The sequence below is a fragment of the Nomascus leucogenys genome, chromosome X, assembly GCF_006542625.1.
Source record: "Nomascus leucogenys isolate Asia chromosome X, Asia_NLE_v1, whole genome shotgun sequence".
In the NCBI taxonomy this organism is placed as follows: Eukaryota; Metazoa; Chordata; class Mammalia; order Primates; family Hylobatidae; genus Nomascus; species Nomascus leucogenys.
Genome location: NC_044406.1, coordinates 8,183,736 through 8,198,800, shown reverse-complemented (window position 1 = coordinate 8,198,800; position 15,065 = coordinate 8,183,736). Strand labels below are relative to the sequence as shown.

The following is a 15,065-nucleotide window of genomic DNA, read 5'->3' as shown; positions in this document are numbered from 1 at the left end:
GTGAAACCCCATCTAAAAAACAAAACCAAACAGATACATTGAAGAAAGGTTCACTTTCAGGTGACAAGCTTGGTTTACTTTGAAGACCAAAAAATATGGTGATGAACTAATGAATTGATTCCATGATACAGTACTGTCTGGTTGAAATTGGGAGACATGAACAGAAAGAGAGTTCTGGCTGAAGCTAAAAGACACAGAGAGAAGATTTATTTACAGACTTTCTGTCTGGTACAAATAGTTCACGAAGCATGAGGGACCCACCAGCTGGAACTGCTGTTAGTCTGTAGAGTTACTGATACCATCTGGGGAATGAAGCAAAAAATGTTATCTTGAATTATTTGGCTTTGCATTCCCATCCTGGTGTTTTAAAGTGGCTGAGCAGATATTTGACAGTCAAATAAAACACTGGAAATAACAGTAGAAGTCCCCTGCACCCCACCCCAATCACTACCACCAAATGAAATCCATCAGCATTTCCTTACCTCCACTCCCTCCGGCAAGCTGTTGCATAGATCTGCTGCTCAAAGGTTGGATGTTTTCACATAGAGGTTTTAGAAAAAGCAAATACAGATCCAATAGAAAAATAAGCAGGGCAGCCATCCCTGGAGGCTGCTCTCTGCAAGGGCTCCCTGTTTTTGTTTTTTGAGACAGGGTCTCCCTCTGTCACCCAGGCTAGAGTGTAGCGGAAGGAACACGTCTCACTGCAGCCTCCACCTCCTGGGCTCAAGTGATCCTCCCACCTGAGCCTCCTGAGTAGCTGGGACTACAGGTGCACACCACCATCCCTAGCTTATTTTATTTTTTAGTTTGTGGAGACATGAGGTCCCATTACGTTGCCCAGGCTAGTCTCAAGTTGTCCTCCTGCATCAGCCTCCCAAAGTGCTGGGATAATAGGCTTGAGCCACTGCACCTGGCCCCTTGGCTTTTTAAAAAATTTGAGATATAATTAACATACCATAAAGTTCACCCCTTTAAATGGCACATTTCAGTGGTTGTGCACACGTCACCACTATCTACGTCAGAACATGTTCATGATTGCAGAAAGAAACGCTGTGCCCCCAGGGAGTCATTTCCCTTCTCTTCTCCCCAGCCCCTGGCAACCATGAATCTCCTTTCTGTCTCTATGGCTTTGCTGTTCCAGACCTTACATAGAAAGGGCATTGTGTAATATTTGTCCTGTTGTGTCTGGTTTCTTTTACTTCGGATAGTGTTTTCTAGATTCGCCCATGTTGTAGCAGGTGTCAGAACTTCATTCTTTTTATGGATTGATAATATTTCGTTGTATGGATACACCTATTCTTTTATTTATTTATTTTTCAGACAGGGTCTCACTCTGTTGTCCAGGCTGAAGTGCAGTGGAATGAACATGGCTCACTGCAGCCTTGATCTCCTGGGCTCAAGCAATCTTTCCACCTCAGCCTCCTGAGTAGCTAGGACAACAGGCAGGTGCCAACACCCTGCTAATTTTCTTTGGTTTCGTGTGTGTGTTTTTAAAATTTATTTTGTAGAGCTGAGGTCTCCCTATGTTGCCCAGGTTGGTCTTAAACTCCTGTAAATGATCCTCCCACCTTGGCCTCCCAAAGTGCTAGGATTATAGGCCTGAGCCACTGCACCTGGCTCACTCTTATTCTGTTAATAACTACTTATGACTGCCCAAAACTCTACCAGGCTGTGTACTAGGAGCTGAGTGGGGTGGAGATACTGGAGATGTGTAAACCTGGCCCTCAAGGATCTCACAGTCTATTGGAGAAAATTAAAATACTTAAAAAAATCATTCTATTCTAACAATAGAACAATCAATGGAAATACCACTTGGAGAAAACACTGGAGGAAAAGGAAAGAACAACAGGAAAGCCTTTGAGAAAAGTGAGAAATACAGTCAGTATTGTTTTATTGTGGGAAGAATTCCTGTAAAAATGGCAGCTGACGATTTAGAACTCCAAGTGACATATTATTAGGTAACATCTGTCAGGGTTTTTGAGGACAGAGCTTGAAGCATAGAGTGAGTTTTCAAAATTAACAACAAACATCTGCAAAAGTATAAAGTGGCCTGGCCTGGTAGTATGAACCTGCATCCCCAGCTACTCAGGAGGCTGAGGAAGGAGGATCGTTTGAGGCCAGGAGTTGGAGTCCAGACTGGGCAACATAGTGAGACCCCATCTCTTTAAAAAAAGTATAAAGTGGTGGTGCTACTGAGGTGGTGGTTAGGGTCATAAGTTTACATCTAGTCACCCTTTGAATATCTTAAAATTGCCCATAACATGCAGTCATCACCATTTTGTATGGTAACCCTATGCAGGAATTTGCATACATTAATCTAAAAAGAATTAAAAAGGCTTTTATTCAGAAATTAATTTGCTGCCTAGGACACCTCACATTTTTTAATATTTCCACATCTGACTTTTGGCTCTCATCACCATTGTATTGTTTAGGGACAATTTTAGGATCCCTTCTAAATCTTTCCTGGTTGGTATGTCTCTGAGGCCACTTGCCTGTCACCCCAGAATGTGCTTCCCTTCTGTCAGTGGCGGGGGAAACGCAGGTGTCATTCAAATTTTCCTACCAGAGCTTTACCAGCTTGCAGGCAGCAGGATCCCTGGGACTATGTAAATCCTCACCTACTCTCCCTGCCATACCTCCCCAGCCGCCCACTAAGTAGAGGTGAATTTGGGTAAGTGAAGTGTGCATCGGATACTACTTCTGTGCATAAAGTCAAGGAAAACCCCTTATCGGGGCCGCTTTCCTATTGGCTGCACCTGATCACTACTATGGCCGATACAGAAAAAACTTAGCCATGGGCTTCTCCCTATGTAGACCGTGGATATAAAGCTCAACTTATTCATCATACCCTTCAGACCCTACTGCTTTGGGTTTCACTACAAGACAAATAGGCTGGCATGGAGCTTTATTAAGTATCTGACATGGTGTCTGGAACTTACTAGGTACTTCACACAAGTTAACTGAATTTTGTCTTAAGCAAATATTCAACACCATTTTAGCAGGGATGGGTGAGTGTTCCTGAGAAGTATAATTTGTGAAACTCACAAGTAAGTAAGGACAATACTATTTTTTTTAAAAAAACCTGTGAAGGGTTAAAGGAACACAGGCAATGCAGGACTAAGTTGGTTTTGGAACACTGGTGAGAGTTCCTGGAGAAGGTGATGTGCGGGCCGGGTCTTAGATGGTAGAAGAGCATAGGCAAAGAGGAGACAGAAAATCCAGATGAGGAAGACGCGGTGTTGAGAGTTAGCATAGGAAGTCTGCATCTTGTTTGGGGACGGCTGTGGCTCAGCGTGGTATGGAGGCGTTGGGGGAAGCTGGAGAAGTGGTGAAGGGTTTATAAAGATTCTGCTAAGGCATTTGGGCTTTATCCGGTGGCCAGTGAAAGGCCAGTTAAGGTTTTTAAGTGGAGAGACACTGCAATTTGCTTGTAGGACCAGCCCAGTGCAAGGGCATGGGAGAAAACACGTAATGCATCGCGTTTTGTGATTGTGGCAGCAGTTTCCATTGAGGGGATCTGTGTCTCCGCTTAGGGAGGCGGAGAGCTGCTGGATGGAGCTCGGTTCCACGCCCCGTCACCACTGTGCCTCCTTGCTGAACACTCTCTGCTTATCAAGTCGAGGGGTTTGGATCTGGGAGAATCCTGAAGAGAGTCATTATTAGGGGAGGATTGTGCACTTGAACTGCTTTTGACTCCCTAGATGTGCAGGCACCCAACTCCTGGGCCTGTGCTGGCTCTCAGGAGACCCAGCCCCTTGGTACCTCCCGGTTTCCCTCCAGGGAGCGAGCCAGGGGGGCATGGCCTGGCAGGAGGGGTGGGGCCTGGGTGGAGCTTATAGAGCCTGGCTGGGGCTGTGTTTTGGGGTAGGGCCTGGTGAGAGGGAAGGGGCAGAGTCTGGCAGGAGGGATGTGGCTACTAAGAGCAGGGCATTTCTGGTGGGAGCAGGAGTATAGCTCTTTCCTGGAAGACGAGTGTGCTAGTACACAAACTTGCAAGATTTAAGGATCATCCTGGGGAGAAGCCCAGGCGATGAGGCTGAGGCTTGGGGCTTGTTGGGAGTGGAGGGGTCCTGGTTAGGATAGAACACAGGTGCTGTGTTCCCACACAGGTGGGGTGAGGCCCATTCAGAGCCCAGGAACATGGCCAGAAAGGAGCGTAGCTGTCTCTCCCACAATGCCTTTTATCTCCCCCAAACCCACCCCACCATTCTTGGTTTGACCGTCAATCCTCCTTACTCTCCCACAATTCCGTTTCTCCCATAATTCTCTGTCTCTCCCATAATTCTCTGTCTCTCTCACAATTCTGTGTATCTCCCACAATACCCTGTATTTTCCCCAATTCTGTATTTCTCCCAGAGTCCCATGGCTCTCCCATAATTTGACATTCTTCCCCACAGTCCCCTGTCTCTCCCACAATTCTTTTTTGTCTCATAATTCCCTATTTCTCTCACAATAACATTCTCCTAACAGTTGTTTTCTCCCACAATTCTCCATTCTATTTTTTCTTGAAAATCTGTTTTCTTCTATAATCTATTTTCTTCTTTTTTTTTTTTTTTGAGACGGAGTTTCGCTCTTGTTGCCCAGGCTGGCGTGTAATGGCGTGATCTAAGCTCACCACAACCTCCGCCTCCTGGGTTCAAATGATTCTCCTGCCTCAGCCTCCCGAGTAGCTGGGATTACAGGCACCCACCACCACGCCCAGCTAATTTTTGTATTTTTAGTAGAGACGGGGTTTCACCAAGTTGGCCAGGCTGGTCTGGAACTCCTGACTTTGTGATCTGCCTGCCTTGGCCTCCCAAAGTGTTGGGATTACAGGCATGAGCCACCGCGTCAGGCCTCTTCTATAATCTATTTTCTACCACAATCTGTCTCTCCGACAGTTCCCCATTCTCCACTCTAATTTGTTCTCTCCCACAAGTCTCCATTCTCTACCACAATTCCCTGCTTGTCCCTCAATTCCTCCTCTTTCCCATAATTCCCCATTCTTCCCAATAATCCTTTTTTCCACAGTTCTCTTTCTCACAATACCTTGAGTCCCCCACAATCCCAATCTTTCCCATGATTGCTTGTTTCTCCCACAATCCCTTTTTACAATTTTTCATAATGCCGTGAATCTTGCATAATACCTGGAATCTCCCACAAGCCTTGTCTTTCCCACAATTCTGTTTCTCACACAGTACCTTGAGTCTCCCACAATCCCCATCTTTCCCACAATTACTATTTTCTCCCACAATATGGCTTCATGGTTTTCCATAAATGCCTTGCATCTCCCATAATACCTGGAATCTCCCACAAGCCTTGTCTTTCCCACAATTCTGTGTTTCTCCCATTGTACCTTCAGTCTCCCACAACCCCCATCTTTCCCATGATTCCTTTTTTCTCCCACAATACGGCTTCATAATTTTCTATAATGCCTTGCATTTCCCATAATACCTTGCATCTCCCACAACTCCTTTTGTCTCCCACAATCCTTTCTCCAGCAATTTCCTGTTTCTCCCACAATCCCCATCTTTCCCATGATTCCTTTTTTCTCCCACGATAAAGCTTCAGAATTTTCCATAATGCCTTGTGTCTCCCATAATATCTTGAGTCTCCCATAATTCCTTTTGTCTCCCACAATCCTTGTCTTTCTCCAGGAATTTCCTGTTTCTCCCACTGTACCACATTTCTCTAACAATTTCTTCTTTCCCACATCTCTTCTTTCTCTCAGAATTTGCCATTCTTTTTTTTTGAGATGGAGTTTCATTCACTCTGTCGCCCAGGCTGAGTGCAGTGGCACGATCTCGGCTCACTGCAACCTCCACCTCTCGGGCTCAAGTGATTCTTGTGCCTCAGCCTCTGGAGTAGCTGGGATTACAGGTGCACGCCACCATGCCTGGCTAATTTTTGTATTTTTAGTAGAGATGGGGTTTCACCATGTTGGCCAGGCTAGTTTCAAACTCCTGACCTCAAGTGATCTGCCCACTTCGGCTTCCCAAAGTGCTGGGATTATAGGTGTGAGTCACCATGCGCAGCCAATTCTCCATTCTTCTATTTCAGAAATATTTCTAATTGTATTCTCTCTATACCATATTCTCTCTGCCCTGTAATTCCATTTCTCCTACAACTAAATTCTGCACCATAATTCCTTTTCTCCCAAGATTCAGTATTCTCTCCCTCCATTTCCTGCTTTTCCCACAATTGCAGCTCTTTCCCACAATTCTCTATCCCACCCATAGTCCTGTATGTTTCCTACAAGTCTGTCTTTCCCACAATGCCTTGTTTTCCCATACTTCTTTGTTTCTCCCACAACTCTGTTCTCCACAATTCCTGTCCTTCACACAATTCTCTGCTCTCCCAGAATTCCTTATTTCTCCCACAGTCTTGGTCATTCCTACAATCCTCTGTTTCCTCCCATAATTCCCTGTTCATCTCACAATCTCTGTCTTTCTCATGGTTCTCTGGTCTCTCCCACAGTTCCCTGTTTCTCTCATAAGTCCCCATTTATCCAATAATCTTTGTCTTTGCCACAAATTCTCTATTTCTCCTACAATTTTTTATTCTTATTGTTCACAAATCTCTTTTTCTATAATTCTACTCTCTGTTAAATTGTCTCACATGCAGTTCTTTTATAATTTTTCATTTTATGCCATAATTTCTCTCCCCAAATTCAACATTCTCCTCCACAATTCCTGACCCTTCTCACAATTTCATCACTTTCCCATAACTCTCTAGTCTTTCCCATTAATCTTTTGTGCCTGGCACAGTTCTCTTTTCCACAATATCTTGCCTTCCACAATTCCTTTTGTCCACGATTCCTTATATTGCGCACAATTCCCCATTCTCTCCCACAATTCTCTGTTCTCTGCTCTCTCTCACAAATCTTTGTTCTCTCCTATAATTCCATTTTCTCCCATGATTTTTTTATTCCTCACACTTCCCTGACTCTCCCCAAATTCCCTTTCTGTCCCACAGTGCCTCATTCTCACTAAAATTCTTATTTTTTTCTACATTTTTCTGTTCTCTCCCACAATACCCTGTCTTTCCCATAATCCTTTTTCTCTTGTAAGTCCTGGTTTTCCACCATTTTTTCCCCATGAGTCTGTCCCTTCCCATAATTCTTGGCTCTCCCTCCAGATTCTGTTCCCTTCCACACTTTTCCATTATCTTCCATATTTCTCCATCATTCTTGTACATCTCCACTGTTTCTCTTCTAAGATTCTCCTTCTTTTTTTTTTTTTTTTTTTTTTTTTTTTTTTTTTTTTTTTTTTTGAGACAGAGTCTTGCTCTGTTGCCCAAGCTGGAGTGCAGTAGCATGATTTCAGCTCACTGCAACCTCTGCCTCCTGGGCTCAAGCAATTCTCCTGTCTCAGGCTCCCTAAGTTCCAGCTACTTTTTTTGTATTTTTCGTAGAGATGTGGTTTCAACATTTTGGCTAGGCTAGTCTTGAATTCCTGACCTCAAGTGATCTGCCCGCCTTGGCCTCCCAAAGTTCTGGGATTACAGGCATGAGCCATGGTGCCCAGTCTAAGATTCTCCTTTCTCTATCGCATTTTGTCTCTCCTACAAATTCTCTTTACCCAAATTTCCTTTGTGCCTCACAAAGAGAGAATTGTGGAACAGAACAGAAAGGAGTGGGGAAATTATTCTCCCAGAATTCCAATTTCCCCACTCCTTTCTGTTCTGTTCCACAATTTTCTATCTCTCCCACAATTCCTTCTTTTCCACAGTTCTCGCTCAATTCCCCCACTATTTCCTGTTTATGATTTTCCATAATTCCTTGCGTCTCCCACAGTACGTTAAGTCTCACACAATTCTTTGTGTTTCCCAATTCCTTGTGATTGTCAAAATTCCTCTTATTGCTAACAATTCCCCATTCTCTTCCACAGTTCTCCATTCTCCCCCATAGCTCCCATCTCTTCCCAAATTCACTTTCCCAAATTCGCTTTGTCTCCTGTAATTCCTCATTTTCCCCAGAATTCTCATTATTTCCCACAATCATCCTCCCTCATAATCTTTTATCTCTCACAATCGCTTGTTTTTCTCACAATTTCTGTCTCCCTATTGTCCTTTAGATGTTATTTAGCCTTTTCTGTGTGTATACCTGGATTTTAATAACCTACTAAAACAGAGGCCTGTTGGGATATGGAATTTAAAAAATAAAAAAAGCTTTTGAAATATAAATAAGTATTCTCTCAGAGCACTTCTTTCAAGAGAGCAAACACCCAAAGCCCCAGCCCTTCCCCTTCCCATGCCTGTTACCTTCTCATAGTTTCAACGGAGCCCTGTTGATTCATTCGAATACTGACAGCAACAAGTGAGTGGGAGAGAGTAGGGTGCTTTGGACCAGTTGGGGCTTGTTTCCACAAGTAAGCTGTAGAGATAAATGTGGGCATATGGAGGACGTTAGGGAAGGCAGGAGTACCTGTGAGGGACAGACCCTTGTCTGGAACAGGAGGAGTCATGCTTCAAACAAGAGCCTTTGGGGCACTCAGTGGCTGCCTTTCAAGGCTGCTTCTTTTCACTGCTTCTGAAAAGCCATCATGTTAGCCTGGACTTCTCTTCCCCTCCATAATTTGCAAAATTTCTAGTAAGCTGTTAGACCAGCCACCTCCCAATGGCAAGGCCCCTTACCTAGCACCATGCATACACAGAATTTTTTCAGCAGCCTATTCTCCAAGTAGCACCCTGAGACACTACCCAAGAATTGGACATTATTCCACTCCTCTGCAAAACCCACCCAGCTCAGGTGAAGTCTCAGCTTGGGTTCTGGGAGATCAGCTTTCCCCTCAGTGGTCTGCTGTTACCTTCCCCTCTCCCTAAAAGTAACACCTGGTGTCTTCATCAACTGTAGTTGCTATGAGGGTGTGGAAGAGAACATACCCTAGGGCCTTGGACTTTGTTGAGCTGGCCAGATCAAGTTTAACACCTCGAAGTGGAGTTGGGCCAGGTGTCATGTTTTCTGTGGTTCATGCTCAGTGCCCGCTGGTTGGGGTTTCAGTTCTAGGACTTCAAAGTTTTCAGGGGATCTGAGAAAGGCAGTTGAGGGCAGTTGAGGAACATCCAATATACAGTCATGCATCACTTAACGATGAGGATAAATTCTGAGAAATGCATGTTAGGCAATTTCATTGCTGTGTGAACACCATAGAGTTCACTTAAACAAACCTAGAGGGTATACCCAACTACACACCTGGGCTAGATGGTACAGCCTCTTGCTCCTAAGCTACAAACCTGTAAGGCATGTTACTGCACTGAATACTGCAGGCAATTGTAGCACAGTAATACTTGTATATATAAACATGGCTAAATATAGAAAAGGTACAGTAAAAATGCAGTATTCTAATCTTATGGGACCACTGTCATATATGTGGAATGTTGTTGACCAAAAGGTTATTATGTGATGCATGGCTGTATGTCCAAATCTCAGATCTGCATAGGGCCGAGAGAATCCAAACAACCTGCCTGGACTTGCAAGGCTCATTAAAGGGAGCCACGGGGAAGGGGGTTGGCCCTTGGGTACCATGTCACTGGGACATGCATTTCCTGCAGGGACATTAGATCTTCACAGATTTTGCAACAATTGGGAATTAGTCAACATCTTCCAACAGCCTGGTTGAATTACCTTCTCAGAGACTTGCTCAGCCAGCACGTTCCCTGCTCACAGAGACCTTTAAGACCAACAGAGAAAACCCTTGGAAATTCAAGGCTGCTGGAAAGCACTCATCGAACTGAGCACAGGCAGGCTGAACTGGGGCGGCTCCCTCCCAGCAGAATTTGCTTCAAGAAAGTTGTCATGCATAAATATTCTCTTCCATGGAGCCCTAGGGAGAGGATGAAAGCACTAGAAATTCTTCAAAGCCACAGGACCCAGAACATGTCCCAAAGTGTGAGGTCATGGGGCAGTGTCCTCAGTCCAGACCTTGATCACAAGCCATCATGTGACATCCCAGCCCAGAGTCTATTTGAAAAGAACCACAGAAATCACAAATGAGTTCCCATGAATCCAGATGTCCTCATAAACAGTGTGTGACCCTGTTAGAATCAAGTCTTTTTGAAGTGCCACCAGCCCCCTTCCAGCAAGAATGTTGCTCCGGAACTGGAAGGCTCCTTTAGAAGTTTTCCCAGCTGGTGTCTGGGCTCCAGAAAAAGCAGGTTCACCACACTAACAAAACCACCCTCTCCACCATCCTTGTCGGCTACTCAGACTCTCCTCAGGATCTGGCTGGGCGATCTACGGCCGGATCCATCCTCCCCACATCCTTGAATCCCTTTACCTGCCCTTCAAGCAGCTCATCACACTTGATCTGAGTTACTCAGACCAAGATTATCCAGGACTCATCTTAATCCAAACCTGGGAGGAAGATCTGAGTGCCGTGTCCTCCCACAGCCCACAGCGCTTGTGTGTGTGTGTGGGCATGTGTTGGGCAGACACCACAATATTGCACTTGCCTTTTTTTTGAGGTGGGATCTCACTCTGTTGCCCAGGCTGGAGTGCAGTGGCATGATCACGGCTCACTGCAGCTTCAAACTCCTGGGCTTAAGAGATCCTTCCATCTCAGCCTCCCAAGTAGCTGGGACCACAGGCACACGCAATCGTGCCTTTTTTTTTTTTTTTTTTTTTTTTTAAGAGATAGGGTCTGTGTTGCCCAGGCTGGTCTCACACTCAAGCAATCCTCCTGACTTGGCCTCCCAAAGTGCTAGGGTTACAGCTGGAGCCATCGTGCCCAGTCCACACTTGCCTTCTTGGTAATATTGTCGTCTCTTGCTGTAGCTCAGGCTTCCCTAATCCTTTCCAAGCACATCTCTCCTGATGTCACAATTTCTCACTTCCTCTTTTCTATATAACTCTATTTTTTTTTGTTCCTTAACATGTCCTCTCAAACTCTGCATGTATCTTTTAAAATTGTGCTTGTTCCTGCCCTTTTCTTTATACTCATGTCTTAATGAGTGCTCCAAGGTACTAGTGCTGCATCCCGTTGCTGTCAAGGCACCTACGTGACTGTACTGACCCATTCCCCATGTTTATTGGGCACCCTCTATATGCCAGGTGTTGTCTGGGGCATTAGGTACACTATGATGACTAAGACACATTCCCTGTCCACTGAGACTCTCCACTCTAGTGGCAGAGACAGAATGAAAAACACAAATAATGACATCGTATTCCAGCCAGGTAGTGGGATGTGCCATGAAGAAAAATCAGGGAGGAGGTAGGGGCATGGTTTTCAAGAGGGTGTCCTGAGAGTCTTCCTGAGCATGACATAATATTAGAATTGAGACCTTAATGAAGTGTAGGAGCCATGAGAAAATCAGAAGAGCTTTACAGGCAGAAAAAGAGAGGCGCCAATGCCCTGTGGCAGGACCAAGCCTGGAGTGAGAGGGAGAGAGGCAGTGTGTTTAAGGGTGTGAGGGAGCTGAGAGGGACACAGAGTAAGCTGCAATTGTCAGCAAGGCCCATGGGTGGAGGGCTTTGGAGGCTTTTTGGAGTGCAGTCACTTGCCCCATCTGTTGTTAGGAAGGTCACCCTCCGTTGTGTCTTCCACCTGTGTATTCCCCATGTAAAGCCCATAACCTGTGTTGCAGCTGGAGCAAGTACTCCAGGATATTTGGGGATTGGAAGAATAATTCTGACATTGGTTCCGAAGGGTCTCACTGATTCTGAAGGAAGATGTGTTGCTGGAATTGATGCAGGATTTTATTCTCGGTCATTTTGCAAGCTGGGGACCTCTGGCTGGTGATGCCCTGCCCAGGCCTCACTTGGCCATGCTACCTGTTGCAGGAGATGGCCTGCCCACCCGGCTTGCCTGGGCCAAGTCTGGCTTGCACAACAGTTCCCAAGTTCCTGTCCCATGCCCAAGAAGAATGAGGATGCACTGACTATAGAAGAGTGAGCAAGGCAGGGAGTTTTGAGTGATGAAACTGCTTTCAGCAGAAAGGGGATGCAGGGGTGGTCCCCCTACCAGAAGGTGGGAAAGTTTCCCTAATATGGCTGAGTCCGGGGCTTTTATGGGCTCAGAATCGGGGGGGGGCAGACCTTAGGTAGTATTGGAAAAGGCAATGTTCGATTGGTTAAAAGGCATTATTCAGAAAGAATCAATTGAGAAAGGGCAAGAACAGAAGTTCTCCCTTTGGGTTGTAGGTTTCATCCGGGACCAGCAGTCCAGTCTTTCAGCCTTCAGGCTGTTTTTGGCTTGAAGGTGGGGTTGAAACCCCAAACCGGGGACCTGCCCCTATCTGCCTAGGCATTTGGCTGCCTCCTGTCACTATCAGAATGATAACTGACATCCAGGATTACTCTTTCGATGGGAGTGATATTAACTTTCATACTGCCGATTGCTGCCTACGTTTTTCTCCCTCTTTGTATTGTGTCTGCTTTTTGTAAATCTTGTCACATTCTGGAAGGAGTACAGGAGAAAGGGGAAAATTGATTAATAAAGAAAGAAAACAGGACCAAAGGAAATAACAATGAAATCAAAAGAAAGCCAGGTAGAATTAGCCCCACATAGTTAAAATGGATTAGTAGTTTGGCTTTGGGCTTTCTAAATGGGGAGTAAAGAGAAAAATGTGACCAGTTACAAGATTCTTCACGATTTAAAAGAAAACATTGCACATGGAAGCAAACTGCCCTGAAGTCCAGGCCTGAGAAAAATGTCTCCAGCGATTTCTCATGAAGGGAATGCTGAGCATATTTGGACAAATATATTCTGGTATTTACAAAAATATCATTCATCACTTTATCATCTTATCTAGGGTCACAATCAGAACAAATGAGCCCAATTTGACAGAGTTACCAGGCATGTACTGCTGTGTATTTAGTTGGGCACTGAGAGATGAGTTTTCCATGAGTAGAGTCAGATGCTGACAGGGAGGAGCTACTTGCTAAAACCATATGGCATCGTCCATGAAAAGACAATTGGGAGGTGGCATAGTTTTACAGAGTGGTGGTCTCCCTCCCTTTGGGCACTTCCTAGAATTGAGTATAGGTAGCCAGGCAACCATAGGGTCCCTGTTGTGTGAGTTACCATCCTCAGTAGAAGCGGCACCAGTGGTCACAAGAGTGTGCTCTGCTCCTATATCAGACAGCACGTGTCCTGGGGCTCTGAAACCTTCCTAAACCAACAGTTGTGTCACCTGCAGCATCTGTGCCACAGTCACCTATCAACTGGCCTAGATGATTCTGTAGGGCTTGTTTCATCCGTTGTAATGATTTAATAAAATGTAGATGGAAAGTTGATGTAGACTTCCACCCCTTCCACCTTTTTTTTTTTTTTTTTTTTTTTTGCAGATGAGATGAATGCTAGGACTTTGACCAAAGTTTGTATACGAAAAACTCCATGCACTGAATACTGAGCATTTTCTGAAGCTGATGACAAACCTGCTAGGACACAGACACAGTCACAGTCTTTTGTCTTTTCCTCTCCAGGTTCTGATGCCAGCACAATTGAAATTCACACTGCAAGTGAATCCTGCAACAAAAATGAGGGTGACCCTGCTCTCCCAACCCATGGAGACCTATGAAGGGGATGTGCTGGGGGTCCAGACCCCATATTCCTCAGACTCTACAATTCTTGTTCTTTAGAACTGTGTTCTCACCTTCCGATCACTGTGCTGCCAAAGAGTAGCAGCCCCCAAACCTTGCTCTTATCACCAGTTAGAGCTTCTTCCCGAAGAGCCTTTAGGATAGGAGAAATGATTCATGCACATGCGTGTGGGAATGGAAGAGCCCCCTCCAGACCACTCTACAGCTTCTCTAGCCTTAGTTGCCACTAGGAAGTTTTCTGAGGCTGGCTGTAAAGTAAGTGTAAGGTCCACGTCCTTGGAAAAGTAGTTAAATAAAATAGTTATGACTGAACTCTCAGCCTGACTTGGATTCTGTCTTAACACTTCTAGCAAAAGAAAATATATGTACAGTTATGCATTGCTTAATGATGGGGATGAGTTCTGAGAAGTATATCGTTAGGTGATATCACTGTTGTGTGAATATCATAGAGCATAGTTACACAAACCTAGATGGTACAGGCTACAGCACACTTATGCTATATGGTAGAGCCTATGGATCCTATGCTACAAACCTGAACATCATGTGACTGTACCAAATACTGTAGACAACTGTAACACAGTGGTATTTGTGTATCTAAACATACCTAAACATAGAAAAGGTGCAGTAAAGATGTGATTTCTAGAGGAAATGCTCTTGACTAAGCTTATTGATGATGCCAAACAGCAGCAAGGTAGAGATGCAGCAGGATGAATAGGGAACCAGGGCCCCGTGGAGCAGCAGCACAGCCTGGCCTCCTAACACAAACTAGGGGGCAGAGAAGACAGCATGACTTTGCTCACGAATTTAGCTTCATGCTGTGCTGAGTAATGACATAGTCTAAGGAATACTTGGAATCTGACTAATGCCCATATTTCCATCAGTTAAGATATATGAGGGAACTTCAAAAAGTTCATTGAAAAATGAAAAGATAAAAATAAAAAACAGAAACGCTATTTCTCAACATAGGCTCCATCAAGGTCAAGATACTTTGTAAGTGATGACACCAGCCATGTAGTTCATCCCTAAAGAACCGAGGGTCCTGGGAATTTAACCATGTCAGTGCAGTCTTTTTTACACTATTAACTGAAGAAAAATGGGTGCCCTTTAAAGATTAGGAAAGAAAAATAAGTCAGAAGGAGGCAAATCAGGACTGTAAGGTAGATGTCTAATGATTTCCCACCGAAACTCTTGCAGAATTGCCCTTGTTTGATGAGAGGAATGAGCAGAAGCATTGCTGTGGTGGAGGACTCCCTGGCAAAGCTTTCCAGGACATTTTTCTGCTAAAGCTTTGGCTAATTTTCTCAAAACATTCTCATAATAAGCAGATGTTACTCTTCTTTGGCCCTCCAGAAAGTCAACAAGCAAAATGCCTTGAGCATCCTGAAAAACTGTTGCTCTGACCTCTGGTCTTGGCCAGTCTGCTTTGCTTTGACTGGACTACTTTTGCCTCCTGGTAGTCATTGCTTTGATTGTGCTTTGTCTTCAGGATGGTAACGGGAAATCCATGCTTCATCTCCTGTTACAGTTCTTCAAAGAAATGCTTCAG

The 15,065-nt window shown here is 44.8% G+C and overlaps 1 protein-coding gene across 1 annotated transcript in view; it reads left to right on the top strand.

Moving 5' to 3' along the window:
* The window catches only part of GPR143 (G protein-coupled receptor 143), a 42,148-nt gene extending 28,317 nt beyond the window's left edge, over positions 1 to 13,831 (top strand). The window contains exon 9 of the mRNA XM_030806535.1: positions 13,403 to 13,831. Coding sequence (XP_030662395.1) covers positions 13,403 to 13,497 — 95 coding nt within the window. The 3' untranslated portion in view covers positions 13,498 to 13,831. The remainder of the gene's footprint in view (positions 1 to 13,402) is intronic.
* Positions 13,832 to 15,065: the final 1,234 nt, after the last annotated feature.